Source organism: Notamacropus eugenii, chromosome 2 (assembly GCF_028372415.1).
Source record: "Notamacropus eugenii isolate mMacEug1 chromosome 2, mMacEug1.pri_v2, whole genome shotgun sequence".
Classification (NCBI taxonomy): Eukaryota; Metazoa; Chordata; class Mammalia; order Diprotodontia; family Macropodidae; genus Notamacropus; species Notamacropus eugenii.
Genome location: NC_092873.1, coordinates 311,763,730 through 311,780,812, shown reverse-complemented (window position 1 = coordinate 311,780,812; position 17,083 = coordinate 311,763,730). Strand labels below are relative to the sequence as shown.

The window sequence follows — 17,083 nt, the reverse complement described above, 5'->3', positions numbered from 1 at the left end:
TTAAGAAGTAGTCAGGAGATGGCCCCTTTAATGAGGCACAGAAAAATAACTACATCAGGCTGGGAGGGAAACAGCAACAGCTACTATTGATAATCACTCTTAAGGCAGGAGGGTCCAGAAAACAGCCCTTAAGTGGAGCTTGGGCAGGGGCCCAGTGTTGTCCAATGTATGGGCTTCAGAGTGCAGTAGGTTTAAGGTTTTGGGAAGGGAAAGGGCAGGAAAGGAAGGGCAGGGCAGGGGCAGGGCAGGGGAAGGGAAGGGAAGGGAAGGGCAGGGAAGGGAAGGGAAGGGCAGGGAAGGGCAGGGCAGGGCAGGGCAGGGAAGGGAAGGGAAGGGAAGGGAAGGGGAAGCGAAGGAAAGGAAAGGAGCATTTCCTCACTTTAAGCAAGTACTACATGGCTCAGGAGGAGAAAGTGAGGCTGGTGACCTTGCATAGCTCTCCCTCACTCAAAACACAGTCATGTGCAAGTTAAGCCATCATTTCTCTGATGGCACGGTCTTCTTTGGCAACAAAGGATGAACACAACCATCTGTGAGGAGACACAGCTTCCTGTAACTCAGCTCCCCCTCTCCTGTCTGTCTTCCTCTCCCCTTCCTTCTCCTCTCCAAAGAAAAGGAAATTTGGATAGCCAGAGGATGCCCAGTTAACTTGGGGTTTACTGGCTAGTATCCCTCCCTTCCCTTTCCTTTCCCCTTCCATGTAAAATGAGAGGAAGGGACTAAAGCACTTCCCTCCTCTACCACATGTTCTATCTATTCAACTTTGACTTATTTCCCCAGCTCTTCCTTTCTTATCAAAGGAATGAATACTGCCATCTTACATAACCCACTTTCTCCCAGAGTAACTGAAAACACTACACCAAACTCATCTTCTTCCAAACATATCCCATCCTAAGAAGGTCTATTTGGGGACCTCTTAAAAGAAAATATAAGCATCAGCTCTTAGACCAGACATTCAAGAACAGTATAGGTTCTCCAGGAAAATCTCTATCAACTAAGAGGATTTGTTTGATCAAACACTTTGTCAAAAACAGAACTAGAAGCAGAAATGATGTAGGAAGTAAAGGGATGCATTCCAGAACACAAAGTGGGAAGGGGCTTCTGTATCCCTTAAAATAATCAAATTATTAACTAAAATAAGACCAAATGTGCTGGTGAACACCAAACTGTTCACATATAAATACCAAGGCAGAGGAACAAAAGGCAAGAGCCAGGTTATTGTCAAGGAGGTAAAGGGGCCTAGCTGCGTTAGGGCAGGGAGAGGTTTGGAGGCAGAGGACCTGCAATGGGCAGTATGGAAAGGGGAAGAGTGACAGATTCAGAATAAGGGGCCTTAAGTTCAACCAACTTGGCTATTTGAGAAAAAAATCACTGCACCACTGTGGTCTCCACATCCTCATTTATAAAATGAGAAGACTGGATGCCAGCCCTGAACCCATGAGCAACAGGTACCAGGTATTAGAAGGTGCCAGCAACATAAGCTCTTCTCTTTCCAGGACAGCCAGCCTTGAGGAGCATCACTTGTCCAGCCCCCAGCTGAGCTTCTTGTATACTGGAATGATATTTTCTATAAGGCTTGTAACTGGTTCAAGGTATGAAAGAAATACACAACAATTAACCATTTTTTGGGCATCTGGAATATTTTTAATTCGTTTTTCAAGGTTTTAAGCACCCCTTTCTCTGGAATCCGCTTTAAAATAAATTCAGAGATTCAGAAAATAATTTTTTTTAACACCTTAATCAGTGAACAATCTTTGTTCATCTTCTGCAATACTTATACTTCCTTGTAAGGCACAACCAGTTTTCCTTTTGGTAATTCCAGCTTAGAGTGAGCAGACAAAGCAGGAATGACTTTTTAAAATTATCTATTAACTGGGTGAGTAATAAAAGAGCTTTTCTCCTCCATAGGATATTTAGTTAGTATAGATCTACTATTGATAGATGCTTTTTAAAGAATATATCTTCTCTTCTCAAAACCTTTGGTTTTCTCTCTGAATTTGTATTCAAAGTTGAAGCAAGCATGGCTTTAGAAATATAGTCAGCTGCTGCCCCTGATGACATACTTTTGAATGGTGCTTAACTTTCTTTTATACCACAGGGGGGATTTATTTTGACATCTGAAAGAACTGGCTTTGAGAATGATAACCCCTCTTTTAAAAGGCTCCCTTCATATAGTAACACTGGTGGTTTCTTTCCCCTTATTCAGGATAGAATCAAAATGCTTTTTTATAGGAAGTTGTAAGATAATTTATTCTGTAAAGAAACAGTATTGTCAGACTGAGTGGAAACAGTTAACATCTTTACAGCCTCAATAACACTATGTATTGGCTGAGGCTTCACTTTAGGAGGAGTTGAAGGCTTATTTGTCATAGAACTTTAGTTCTGAATTTGTGGTGCCTTTTGAGATCAATAGCTTTAGTCTGGACAATGAGGGCCAAGGCCCAGAATCTGGGCCAAATTAGTATCTGGTTTCAACTTCTATGCAACCAGAAGCTTCTTCTTACTATTTATCTCAGGGCAAAAGGTCCAGCTCAGGGACACACAACTGATTTTACGGTCCTGCTCATTTAGTGACACTTTTATAGTTTCATGCCAATCCTCAGGATAAAATACACCACTATTTCTGGTTGAATTGGTCCAGACCAGGGGTGAGGAACCCTCGGCCTCAGGGTCACATGTGACCCTCTAGGTCCTTGGGTGCGGCCTTTTGACTGAGTCCAGGTTTTACAGAACAAATCCTTTTATTAAGGATTTATTAAGGAGGACTGCAAAGAAACACCACCACTTTTTTCCATTGTTGGTAATATTTTTTTCTAGATTAGCATTTTCTTTGTTAAGGGTTGTTAAGTTTTAGGGCTACTGTCACTTCCTGGAGTAGGTCTCCAGATAGTTCTCCATTCCAGCTACTCTTACTTTAAACATGGGCCAGAAATAACTTGTGAGCAGCTGCAGAATCATAAGTATCACAGCTGGAATCAGAGTGAAGACAGGAAAAGCAGGTCCCTGCAGCAGCAAGCCTGCACTCTGGACACCACTGGCAAAAGCCAAAGTCACAGATTCTTTAAGAAATGTAAGAAGAATAAGTGAGTATATTGACACTTTCAAAAAACTCTTGACTATTCAGTGATCACTGTACTCCAGTCCAAGCTCCATGTTTCTATAACTTGCTGCTGGGGGCCTTTTACTGTTAATTATAAACACCATTACAGGATTGGGGGAGGGGAATCAACAAAACAGGACATTTTGAGACTTGTTAATATTTTTAAAAATTGGCTAGAAAAGAAGTTGGTGGTTTAAAAAAATCTTCAAATGCCACCACCCTATTTTGTATCACAAGGAACAGAGAGTTGTGTTCATGGAAGATAGAGGGTACATGATATAGCTAATATGGGGTCATATTTGAAAATGAAACTTTACCCTCTTAGGATCTGAAATTTACCAAAGGATTTGCCTTGCTGGACTGAAATATAGCATAACAAGATAAAACAAACCCAAAAAATGAAAATGTATAAATAAAAATCAGGTAAACCCTTCCTTCTCCAAATAAACTTTTGATTTTTAAAAGGACTAATTTGGAAATGTGACTTTGGGATTCACAAATGAGATGACATGAAAATGAACACACTAAAATACATGTAAGCAAAAGGGAGTCAGAATATAAAATGGATAGCTGATGGAGAGATCTAATAATTTGATTCTGAGGGAAGAGTACAGCTAGAGACAGTAAGTTTACACTACTAGTCTTTTTCATACCCACAAAACTTGGAAGAAAACATTCTTTGACTTCCTCATCTGTAATGCTATTACTGTGTTTACTTTTTAATGCTGATGAATAACAGTTGGCACTAGCATTGATTTTACTACCAATCTGCTAATTTTCCATTTGGCATCCTAAAGAAAATTCCCAAGAAACGCAGAACCAGCAAGCTTTATCTAAATGTTTGGTGTCCCACTTCAGAAGTAAAGACTAAATATATTCAAACAATATATATTTACTAAGTGCCCCACACATATATTCCAGCATCTACTTGCCTGAATGTTAATGTCTGCCCACAGAAATAGGTTGGAGCACTGGAGTAGAGAACACCTGTCGCCTGGGAATCATTCCTGAGTGCTATATTTCTTCGACTGCTCAGGCTGTATCCCTCAAAGCCAGCTGTCCACTCTTTTTGGAAACGAAAATATGAAAAATTAGTAGAATCATACCTATACTGTACACATCTGAGATAAAGTTAAGAATGGACAAGAATCATTATTCTAGCAGATCATACATGATCAATATATATGATATAATTTGCCAGTTATCCCTACAAGTTTGTTCCTACCTAGTTGTAAGGTGTCTATGTTAAAAATAAAGTCAGGATGCTACTTTCTATCTTCTCCCCAATACAAATAAGATCAAGTTTATTCCAGTTTATATCAATGTAGTTTAGATGGGTAAATTTTATTCAAGTCAAATTTAGAACGTAAAATACAACTGGGTCTCATTTTTGCTAAAATAATAGGTTCAGTTTCAAACCTTTCAAGAAAAACTCTGTCCACAGACTTGTTAGAGTCCTTATTCAAATTCATAAACAACTCTGAAATCTTCACATTTAGATCCTCCCATAGTCCTGCCTAGTGCTACCCATCTAGATTGGCTCTCTGGTAATAAAACCACAGGAGATAACATATGTGAAGTATTTTGAAAACTTTAAAGTATAAAAGCTAGCTATGATTACTGTTGTTATTATTATAAACAAGGCATAAACAGGGGCATACCATGAGGAACCAGTGTAGAATGGCCCATCTGTGGAACACTCCAGGGACTCCACTCCTGCCGACCATCCCCTCTAGCGCATACTCTGAACTGATAGTCAACATTGGGATCTATATGTAACACTATGAACTCTGTTTCAGAACCAACGTATACATCTTCAAAGTGATTTGACGTACTCTTACGAAATTGGAGTCTGTAATCTTGTGCTGTAAAGTCATCATCAACCTGAAGAGAAAGGCTTACCATGAGCCAAATGATCAAAAGATAAATTTCCTTTAATATCACCATTCAGAACTCTGAAGAGAAGCACCTAGAAACTAGTGTCCTCTTTCTTTTCCTCATGACAACTAACAGCAAATTCAGATTAAATGTTAGCAGCAGTACTCAAGAAGGCTACATGAAATATACCACAGTGAACAACTACACTATAAACTCCTTGAGGATCAAGGACTACAGTATGTCATTTTCTCCAGCTGGCACATAATAAGTGATTAATAAATGTCTGTTGAATTGAGTAATTTAAAGCTTCTAGGGAAGATAAACAATTCTGCTTCTTTGGAAATATGGTATGTAAATATAACTCTGGAAATGACTCCATAAGAGATTACCGAAGACAAAATATAGTGTTAGGAAAAAACGATTCACACATCAATTGTCCCTTCTCTATAGTTGCCCCTGCACAAATATGGAACAAGGGGCCTGACTGCAATGAGTAGAGATTACTAACAGCTACTTTATTTGAGCATTACTAATACTCCTGCTGTCTTCCATACCACAGCTTTTTAAGAGAACTAAGATTTATCACACTCAGGAATAACATTTTCACAAACTGGGTAGTGACCTATAAATAATGTATCTGTCAAAAGCTGACACATCACGACAAGAGTTTAACTCTTACATATACATCGTGCAAATTTAATGTGAAAATTTTCAAAGAATGAAATACTGAAGTAGGAAACATTCTTTATGAATCTTATTTTAGAAGTGTTCTAAAAGAACAATAGTGAACAGATATGGGGGCAGGTCAGGTAACTTTCAGAAACATCTTCTGGCTTTTTTACTGAACACATTTTCAACAGGTCCCCAACCCACTACAAAGTTGAGCTGAAAATTGGTGATGGGAAATGATGTACAGGAAGGTGTGGAGGAAGTAAGGCACCTTTCTAAACAACTGTCCCCTTCATACTAGAATAGCTATCTCAGTTCAAGTTTCTTTTTACTATAGTTTGATCATAAAGGGATTTTTATTTTAAGAAAATAAGAAAATCTGCTGAAGCCCTAAACATGAAATAAAAACAAGGCATCAACTTATATAAACATTTAAAAACAAGCTTCTCACATTGAATAACTCACCTTACACCATCGTACTATAATACCTCCAGGCTTTTCTATGAGTTCTTCTATCTGTACTGGTGGCCGAGATGCCACTGTGCCATGATTGAAAATCTGATCCTTGACTATGGTGAGAATCGAGTCATCCAACTGAGCAGATAAACAGGGCACATCAACCAATAGAGGCACTTCTGGTAAGCTGGAGAAACAACATTATTGCTTATTGATATTTAAAAATATTGAGAGTAGAGAACAAGATAAATTGAGGGAATAAGCAACTGCTCCAATTCTATATTGCATACATGCTGCTGAAACTCATAAGGACACTGAAGCCCAGTAACGTTTCTAGAAGCAGGAGTTATGTAAGATGTTACTAACATGTTCCCATTTTACAACCACAAGGAAATATAACCACAAAGTTTGTAGAAAATTGGTAGGCTCTCAACTGTCAAATTTATAAAGATTAGCCTTCATATATAAGGAATGTTTCTGTTTCAACAACATGCTTGGAAATTAAAACCATATGATCTTTCCATTTTACATGAACATTTACAAAATTAAAAAAGATGACAGTCACCACTATTTCATTATAATTTTTTAAAAATTTGTATTATTTTCTTTCCATATTACTTTCATTTCTGAATACATCCCCTTTACTCAGTGAGCCATATCCTTGTAACTAAGAATAAAAAGAAAAAAAAAAAGTGGCTCAACAAAACTAACCAAAACATCAACCAAGTCTAATAGTATATGTGATGTTTCATGTCCATAATCCTTTTCCGTTAAAAAAAAGGTAGGGAGCCACTATATTTGTAATATTGGTAAGAAAAATAAAAAATAAGGGTAACCTTGGAAAGAATATTTTCCATCTCCCTCAAAATCAACTAACTATCTGCAATAAAGAGAAACAGTATACACTAGTTTCACTTCTCAAAAAACAAACTAAAGATAACAATAATTCCTTTACCTGTCCAGTTGAATGTGTGAGGCCTTTTTGGTAAAGTTCCATAGTTTTTCATTCTTTTCTCCAATACCACCAAGTATGGCAATCTCACCTGGGGCAAGAGAAGAAAAAACAGTACTATTAAGGAATGTGTTAAAGAAAAAAACACTATGTTTTGGCTACCAAGTGGTAAGTGGTAGAACTCTTATCAAGCTGGTTTAATGGCTAAATGCAAAGCCTGGAAAAACAAAAACACCAAAACCTTGCATATTTCCTAGTTTACATATGAAGGAGGAAAAGTACAGACAACTATTAATAAGAGGTATTGAGTGTATAGAGTATAAGGTTTGAGAGTATAAGAGTGATGGCTCTCTGGGAGGGTTATGGAGAGGAACATAGGACAATGACAAGTAATCAAAGAAAGGCTCTGTTTTGTATAAGTAATATCTGGTTCGATATCACGGTTCTCCCAGAAAGGACTGAGTGTTAGTGAAACAGACAGGCCAGTAACTTCTAACTTTCCCCATCACAGAATCATTAGCAAATATGGGAAATAATGCATTTTATTACCTTTGCAAGAACACTAACACACAATGTCTTACAAAGTCAAGTAACAGTTATATTTTCTAAAAAGAATTCCATGCAGTATTAGTTGAAGACTAGACTAAGCGTAACAACGACAGAAAAACTGATGGAAGCAAAACAGGATTAACAAGGATATCCTATCCTGCACAGCTAACTACACGCATTTGTTGAAAGCAATAATTTGTGTTGGTACTATTTCACTATCAGACTTTAACACTGTTGTTACGGTCCTAAAGTTCTTAGGATCACAGGATCTTTAACAAAAAGAAAATAGAAGAAAGTCAGTTCAACATAATCTTTGATATTCTATAAACAAGCTTTCATTTTGTAAGCTAAAAACAGGGTCTGAGAATTAAAATACTTAAGCACCAAATACTGTAACAAATATTTATGGTATGTGTATCTAAGAACTTGTTTTCTAAAATTAAAAAATTGTATCCTATTCCTTGGGGAAGTGGGTGCACATTCCTGACCTGTAGGAATTGCCTTTTAGTCTGTTTTCAAACTTAAAGCCTCCAGGGGGATAATCATGTGCAGTTTATGAAACAAACTTTTAAAAAGGCAGTTTGTCTTAGTGTCTTGTCAATTCATACTGAATAATACAAAGATATAATGTCTTTTGTATGTGAAGATGATACAAATGATGTATTAATAATAATGGGGTGGAGTAGAGTTATTTTCCAGTAGTTATGACCCACGACCTACATTCATGCACATATCTGTCCTAGCATGCCTCTTGTGACTAACATATAATCCAAGGAGTTGCTTGCAAGGATAAGGAGTATGAGTGAATAAATAAAAAAATTCTCTGAATTCAATTTATTTTATTTTAGTCCTGAATTCTCTCTTTTCCTCTCTCCTCTGCCACCCCACCTATTGAGAAAGTTAAAACAGGGTCTGTAAACCAAGAGACAGAGCAGCTGAGAGCATGGGAGACAATTCAATGCCCAGATTTAAGGAGTCTGTTTCTTCAAGCTCACTTAGGAAACTATAACTGAGAGGTCAAAAAATGGAGAGACTGATGTACATACAGCTTCAGATTGAAGGCAAGTAGAGATAAGAATACTTACATTGTGAATGACTCAAACAATCACATTTTTAGAATAGGACATACATTTAGGTAAAACAGTAAAAAATGAGAAAGAAAAACAAAATCCATTTCAAATATGTATAGTCAAGCAAACCATATTCCTGTATTTGCCATTAAAAAAAAAGCTTCAGTTTGTATTCTAGCTCTATGAATTCTCTAACTGAAAGTGGGCAGTAGCATGTTTCATACTGAGCCCTCTTGAGTGGTTGGCTACTAAGACTTTAATGTCTTTATGATGTTGTTATTACAGTATACATTGTTCTCCTGATTCTGCTCCCCTCCCTCTGTATCAGTTCATGTAAATTTTTCCAGGTTTCTCTAAAACCGTCACCTTCATCGTTTCTTACATCACAATAATATTCCATCACATTCATATATCATAACTTGTTCAGTCATTCCCTCCTTAGTTTCCAATTCTTTTCACCACAAAAAGACCTGCAATAAATATTTTTGTACATACAGATCCTTGAAAAAGCATTAATTAAGCACTTCCTATGTGGTAAGTGTTGAGGATAGAAACAGAAAATAGACAGAACTCACACTGCAACTGGCAGAGACAACAAAGAAAAGCTAGTTCAATTGTAAGGTAGATGGCAAAGCCCCTAATTCCTAAAGGTGGTTGGTGTGGGTAGGTAGGGAAACAGGAAGGGGAATAGCAAGGCTCAGGGATCCTTAGGTTACACTGGTAGGTCATATGACAGTGCCAGGGAGACTGTAGGAGGTAGAGACAGGGCAGATTGTCAGACATGGTGTTCCTCTATCTCACTGGAGGACAGATAGCTGGTGACTCCAATCTTCTTAAAACTCAGTATGTAATCAGCAGACAAAGGGAAGGGGTAAAGCAATGAGCAGGATGCCTCTAGGTGGCAGCAGGTCTTCCCACTGACTGGACATCCCAGATGGGTGTATTCTGTAGTTACAAAAGTCTCAGAAGAGAGTAAAGCTAACTAGAATCCAGACAACAAGATCAAGCCTGGGTCTTTAGCCTTATAACTAAAGTCATGTTCTGTCTCCATGGCACTCTGCTCAAAGCAATTCAAAGAAGAGTATCACAATTTTTTGAAAAGTGATTACTAAGTCCCAGTACACAGGCAATGGTGTAAATATGGTCAGATCTAAGAAGCACACCACTCATATCCAATTCTGAAAGTGGGAAAGAAGTGGCATCAAAACCCCCAGATCACTGAAATATGAATTTCTGAAACTGATTGACCCTAAGTTCCAAAGAAATATGTGTTTTGCTAAGGAGCATAACAAGGAGGGACTGAAGATGACATGGGCCAGCAATGCTACTAAGGCCCTTAGCACCATTTCCCCAGCACTGACATTACCATGTACTCTTGCCTCAAGACTACCAGCAAAGTCACTAGTCTCAAATTTACTACCAAACATTCAAGTTCCTTAATATTTAAGTCCACCAACCCTGCTTACCAGGAATGTCGAAGAAGCCAGACACTAACCTCCAGAATATTAGTCTACCAAACCCACTCATTAGCAGCACTAAGGCTTCTAGGGTCCAAACTGCCAGACCAAACTCTATCAAATAAATGATTCACAACAAAAGAACTTGTTTGAGCCCTAAATGCAGTTTGCCCCAGCCAAAGCATCATCATTCACTATTTTCTACAAATAAAGGAAATGGTAAGGCACAAGAACTACCAAAAAGGAAAAAAATATTAAAAAAAAAAAAAGTAAAAAGGAACTGACATCATTCAAAGGGTAGAGGAAAATTCTGAAATCCAATTTTTTGAATTTCAGCATGACTGCTGAAAATACCCCTCTACAAATGATCTCTAGGCCAAAAGCAGGTATGATAAAAAGACCATTGAGAACTAGGATCAGAAGACCTGGACTCAAGTTCTGGCTGTAATCTTTACTAGTTGTGAAGGAGGTCATGGGTAAGTCCCCGGGTTTCATTTCCCTAGCACACAAAACAGGAATCCCACTACTTGCAGTGTAGAAAGGCAATGTGGCTGGAGAGCAGCCTTGGAGGTCCTTCACAAGGAACTGAAACACCTGAACTCAGGGACTGCCTCTGACAAATACTATCATGTCATCCTAGGAACGTCTCTTAGCCTCTCCCAGCTCTAGGCAATTTCAGAAGGCTCTAAGTTGTAGAAAAAGTGTCAGACTAAATGGATAAAGACATTTCTTCACCTGGGAATTCTCTATAGAAATGAAATCACAGGTCTACCCCTTATGCCTACTACTTCTTCTACCTAATTTATAGGTCTTTGATAGAAAAATAGTTTGTAAACTATGAAGAATTAATTCACAAGCTACTATTATTTACATGATTGGTGAGACATCATTTTGATACTGAGCTTGAGAGCCCAAGGATCTTTGACACTTGCCTGCTGTGTGACCTTGAACAAGTTCCTAACCCTCTCTGGGCCTCAGAAGTCTCACCTGAGAAGTGAGGTGAAAGGGCTAGATGAGCTCTAGAGGACCTTCCAACAACCCTAGAGAATGTAAAGATGGTTAGTGGGGCTGAATAAGGTGATCAAGTCTGAAACCACATGTGCTTCTTGCTTTACAAAGCACTCTGAATCTACTCTACAGTGGGGAGCATGTTACACATCTGCCATTCTGAATTACACATGGAACTTTTAAAAAAGATGACCATGAATATCTTTTTTTTTCCTTTGATGAAATTACTTTTATTGACTTTGTATATATTTTGTGAGTTCTTTTATGTGTGTGTATCATTTTCTCTTTGTAAATTTTTTTTTACTAATTTTATTTATTTTCAGTGTTCTACAATCACTACCATGTAACTTGGATTTTCTTCCCCTCCCTCCCCCCTCTCTCCCCAAGACAGCATACAATTTTATATAGGTTCTACACATACATTCCTATTAAATACATTTTCACTATAGTCATGCTGTGCAGGAAAATTAAAATGAATGGGAAAAATCATATAACAAACCAAAAGACCATGAATATCTTACAAAATTGCCAAAATTGGGAAGAATCTGTTGAACTTGCACAAACTGCCATGATGCCATAGTTCTTACAAACACATGAGCACATGCCCCGCTCTTCAGATGGTAAAACTCGAGAAGGGCCTGGCCTCCTACCTTCTCGGACTAAATCGTCAGCGGTGCTGACTCCGTGCTCTATGAGTTTCTGGCAGTCCTCTAACGGCTTGATGGTTTCCTGCTCGATGGCATCCACTTCTTGCAACAGAGACACTAATCGTTCATCCAAGAGCTTTCTGAGGGTTCCCTTTAGATCATTAAAATGTTGCCTGAGGACATCCCTGGTCTGGGATGCACTCTCTTTGATCTGAAAAGACATAAACATTGGGAAATCAGAACCTCTGAAAAAGACCAGGATAACACATGACCACAAATATAGAACTAGATGGGTCCTGAGAGATCACAATCACAATGGGAATTCTAGGGGACTGCATAGTTATCATCTGGACACAACCACTTAAGCCTGCATTCAAGTCCTAGCTCTAAAACTTATTGGTTATGACTTTGGGAAAAGAAATAAAAATCTTTCTAATCCTCCATTTGCTCATCCATAAAATGGGTATAATAACATATGTAGTACCACAGGGTTATTACTATGAGGATCAAAGTGCTAATATGTGAAGTGACTTTGAAGCACATCAATGCTCAATTACATACATGTCCAAAACCTCTCTCCTCTTCTGAACTTTCTTGTTATAGTCAAAGGCACCACCACATAGCTCATCACCCAATTTTACAAACTGAGGATCATCTTTGGCTCTTCACTCTCCTTCACCCCACAGGTCGGATCTGCTGGCAAGTCTTGGCAAGTTTACTATTCCCTATTCATATAGCCATGGCCCTGGTTCAGGTAGTCACCACTGGTCAACTGAACTATCAATAAAGGTCCTGTCTCCCTGCTTCATGTATCTCTGCTCTTTGATCTATCCTTCATGCAGCTGCCAAAGCGATATTCCTAAATTGTAGGCATGACATCATTATTCCTCTACTCAATAAACTTCAATGACTCCCTATTAGATCTAGGATCAAACATAAACTCCTTTGTTTAACATTTAAGGTCCTTCACAATTTGGCTCCAGACTGCCTTTGCTACTTTATTATACTTTATTCCCTACCTTACAAACTAACTCTAATTTGTCTAAAGAAACTAGGTTACTTATTGACTGATTAGATATCATTGGTCATTAGTATTATAATTACTTCTACTGATATTCCCCGATAAGCACAACCAGGCACAATGCGATTCCAGATGTGGGGAATAGTTTTACATTTCCTTAGGTGTCTAAATAAATTTTGTTGTATAATGGAATATTTCTGTGTTATAAGGAATGACAAATATGATAAATACAGTAAGAGAGGAAAAACTTACATGAACTCATGCAAAATGAGGCAAAGACAAGAATATAATACACACAATGACTATAACTATAAAACAATTTAAAATGTATATTGCAAAATTACAAAGAACAAGCGTGGTCCCACAGAAGAGACATGAGAAGCTACTTTCTCCCTACTCTTTTGCAAAGTGGGGTTTGGGGAAGAAGTATAAAACACTAAATAGGTCAGATGTTTTTTCAATGAATTAAGTGGTTTGTTGATTTTTCCTCCTTTTCTTCCTCTTCTTCATTTTTTCTTTTTGCTTCCAAAACACCTGTTTAAAATACTTCAAAATACTTGCCAAAATAAACAAAAATTCCACTTTAAAATTGACACAGTGAAACATCAGATGATAACATGGGGTAAAAACAACTTCATTTCAAAAATAAAGTCCCCTCCCATCTTTCCAGCTTCAGAGTTGACTTCCATTTTATTCTTTAAAAAAATTCTTTATTATATAGAATAATTTTGTGGGAGAGAATACAGAGAGAAGTTTAGGTGATATAAAAATAAAACATTAATAAAATTTATATTAAAAGAGAAAACTGCATAGATTAGGAATTCTTTTCTAATTAAAAAATTGGCAAAGTAAATTAAATGCCAATCTCCCAAAGAAAACCTGTCAGAAAAATGTTTCCAGCCTATACATCTATTTAAAACAAATTTAACTTGAGTATTCCCAAAATGTTAAAGAAAAAATTCACTTAACAAGCAATTCACACCATCTCATTCAATATGGGACTTTCCCTCAAAGTAGAGACAAAATAGAATTATACAAATTAAAACAACCACATACCAGGTTTTGCAAGTTTTGTCATGTTAAAAGTGAAATTCCACTATCATAACCCATATTTGTGTTTCATTTCAGGTTCACTATGCCTAGTTTTAATGATCAAGAAAAGACATGTAAGGAAGAACATATTAAAATGTGGCACACAGAAAACAGAAATACAGATTGAAAAAAACAGAATTTTAGTTTGTCATTTTATCAAAAGACAGCTATGAAGTAAATCCAAATGTCAAATAAACCAAGATAAGGCAAAAGATTTAATGTACTTAATTTGGTTTATCATGTAGTTTTAAAGATTTTTTAATCAGAGAAAAGAAAGCATGGAGAAAAGTAACAATAAAAATAACCCACTACGGTTTGAATTACCTTTATCATTTTTGCTTCTATCACACTGCAGGAAATTATGCAGTAGGCAGCCACAAAAGAGCTTTTAGAGTTGCATTTAGAGCTTTATAAGCAACGGATACAGTACACATAGGAAGTACACCTCAGTTTTAAGTAAAGGCAGTTTCCTTTTCAGAAAAAATTCAAAAGCTCCCCAACTACTCTAGAATCTATACACATCTTGTTTTTCTTTTAGCACCTACAAAAAAAGGAAGTACGTGGATACAGAGCAGCAAAAAAGCTAGGAATGAGGGAATATACCAAGCTCCCTCATTTCCTGAAACCCTACTTCAGGCTTTCTCCATGTTACTCAAAGCCTTTCATTTACTACTAGAGAATTAAGACACTGTGTTGGAACAAACATCCTCCAATATTATGGTGTAAAGCAGTGGTGTCAACTCAAGTAGGAATGGAGGTCAATAAATCATACATAAGGATCCCTGGTGTCACATGATGACTTAGAAAATAACATTACTATCATCTGTGTTCTATTGTATTTTTACTTATTTTGTTAAACATTTGCCAATTTTTATCTGTACCAGTCATGTTTGCCATCTCTGGTGTACAGCAGCTCAATTATATTGAACTCAATCACTCATCCAACCAATTTTTTACTTTGTTTTTGTGAAGCTCATTAAAAAGTGCTGACCAGTTCCAATAAGACTTTTTTTTACAGTACTTATTAGCCTGAAATAAAAATAGGGAATGACTCTATAAGCAGGGGTTCTTAATCTTTTGTAATACTCTCTTTTGTTTTCTTCATTTAAAAGGACTGTTCTAAAAGGGGTCTATACACTCTACTAGACTGCCAAAGGGATCTGTAATACAAAAAATGCTAAGAACCTCTGCCATAAAATGTATTCTAGAAATGCTCATTACACATATTTCACCTGAGATTTTATTTCAAGGCTACTAAAAGATGGACTTTAATTGAAACTTGACTCAAAACCAAAGTAAAAGGATGTCTGTAAATGACAGATCAGAGCCCTGTGGCATAGGAGACCGCAGGATCTGGAGCCAGGGGATCTGGTTTGAAGTTCAGCTCTGCTATTTACTGGTCTACATGATCTTAGGCAAATCTCCTGAGTCCTCTGGGCCTCAGTCCTCCTCTATAAAATAAAGAGATTGGAGTAGATAATCTCAAAGGGCTGTTCCTTAAAAATTTACAATCCTATGATATAAGATATATGAGAGAACTGATTAGGAAATGTCAAAAAATTGGAAAGTAAATTGTTTTGGGAGCTTCTGCTATAGAATTTCTGACCAATTCAGGGAGGGAGTATGATACCACAGAAATAACATTGGTCTTTGGATCATAAGACTGCTGTTGGAGGCTGTGTGAGCAAATCATTTACCCTCTCTGAGTCTCAGTTCCCTCATCTGTCAAACTGGGAAAATAACACTTGCACTAATTTGGAAGTATGCCCCAAAAGTCATTAAACTGTACATGCCCTTTGATCCAGCAACATCTCTACTACCCCAAAAAGAACAGAGAAGAAAAGGACCTATGTAGACAAAAATATTTAAAGCACCTCTTTTTATAGTGGCAAAGAACTAGAAACTAAGGGAGTGATCACCAAATGGGAAATGGCAGAACAAATGATAATATATAAGTGTAATACCATTATGCCATAAGAAATGGAAGGTGGTTTCAGGGAAACACGAGAGACTTGATATAGGAACTTGAAGTATGAATAATGCAGAAAAATTAGCTGAATCAGAAAAATAATTTATATTGTAAAGACCAACAACTCTTAAAAAAACAAATCTCTGAGAGAATCAAGAGCTCTGAGCAATGCATGACCATCCACGATTCTAGAGGATAAATAACAAAGAATCCTATCCACTTGACCCAAGACACAAAATGAGACACATTTTTGGACATGGCCAATGTTAGAATGTGTTTTGCTTGACAACGTATATTTGTTTTAAGGATATGATTTTCTTTCATATTTTTCAATGTGGGGAGAAGAAGGAAAAGAAAATAAATGCTTGTTAATTGGAAAAAAATTAAAGTTTTTTTCAACTCTGTCAACTTTCAAGCACTACACAAATATGAGCTATTATAATAAACTGGCATCTGTTTTTTGGCAGCAATAACAATGAAAATGGAAAAAATGAGAAACTGAGACCTGCCAAAGGCAGAGAGTACTCAGTGTACCACCAAAAAAAATTGTGATAAAGATTGTTAATGCTTATTACCACTATGGTTTGTTCCAGTTTTCCACTAAAACCTCTCCAGTAATGTAGAACATTAATTCAAGTTTACAAAGTTTCTAATATACTGGATCTAATCCAATTGAAATCACTGAGGTTAGGTTTTTTTTTAAAAAGCTTAAAACATGATGAGCTCAGAAAACCCTGAGGTCATCAAATCTGTAGCTCAACACTAAAATGTGGGAAAGGCCAGACCCAGTTCTACAAGAACCCTTATCTATTCCCCGCAATTGCTAGAGCCAGCTCTTCCAAACTAACAGCTCTGTATTTATATTTATTTTGTATATACTTCTATGTGAACTTCTCTTTCTAGTTAGAATACAAATGCCTTGAAAGTAGGGATTGTTTGATTTTTTTTTCAATATGTATTACCCAGGGCTAACAATGTCTGAGATATAGCAAATGCTTGCTGACTGTTGGACATGAACATAATGCAATACTCCTGCCAAGATACCTATGACTAAGAGTCCCCGTGAACTTTGCTACTAAAAATTCACAAAACTGCCCTTTAGAAATATCAACAGTTGTTGTTTTTTAATGCCAAAAGTATTAGCATCAACTCAATGCATTCAAGTACATGTGAAGCACCTACTACCTGCAAAGCACTGTTAGGTACTATGAGAGT

General features: G+C 37.0%; 1 protein-coding gene across 1 annotated transcript in view; it reads right to left on the bottom strand.

The window, feature by feature from the left end:
• CRLF3 (cytokine receptor like factor 3) overlaps nucleotides 1-17,083 on the bottom strand; it is a 36,125-nt gene that overhangs the window by 13,112 nt on the left and 5,930 nt on the right. The window contains exons 2-6 of the mRNA XM_072644993.1: nucleotides 11,790-11,997; nucleotides 7,059-7,146; nucleotides 6,113-6,290; nucleotides 4,762-4,984; nucleotides 4,033-4,165 (exon numbers count right to left, since the gene is read on the bottom strand). Coding sequence (XP_072501094.1) covers nucleotides 4,033-4,165; nucleotides 4,762-4,984; nucleotides 6,113-6,290; nucleotides 7,059-7,146; nucleotides 11,790-11,997 — 830 coding nt within the window. The remainder of the gene's footprint in view (nucleotides 1-4,032; nucleotides 4,166-4,761; nucleotides 4,985-6,112; nucleotides 6,291-7,058; nucleotides 7,147-11,789; nucleotides 11,998-17,083) is intronic.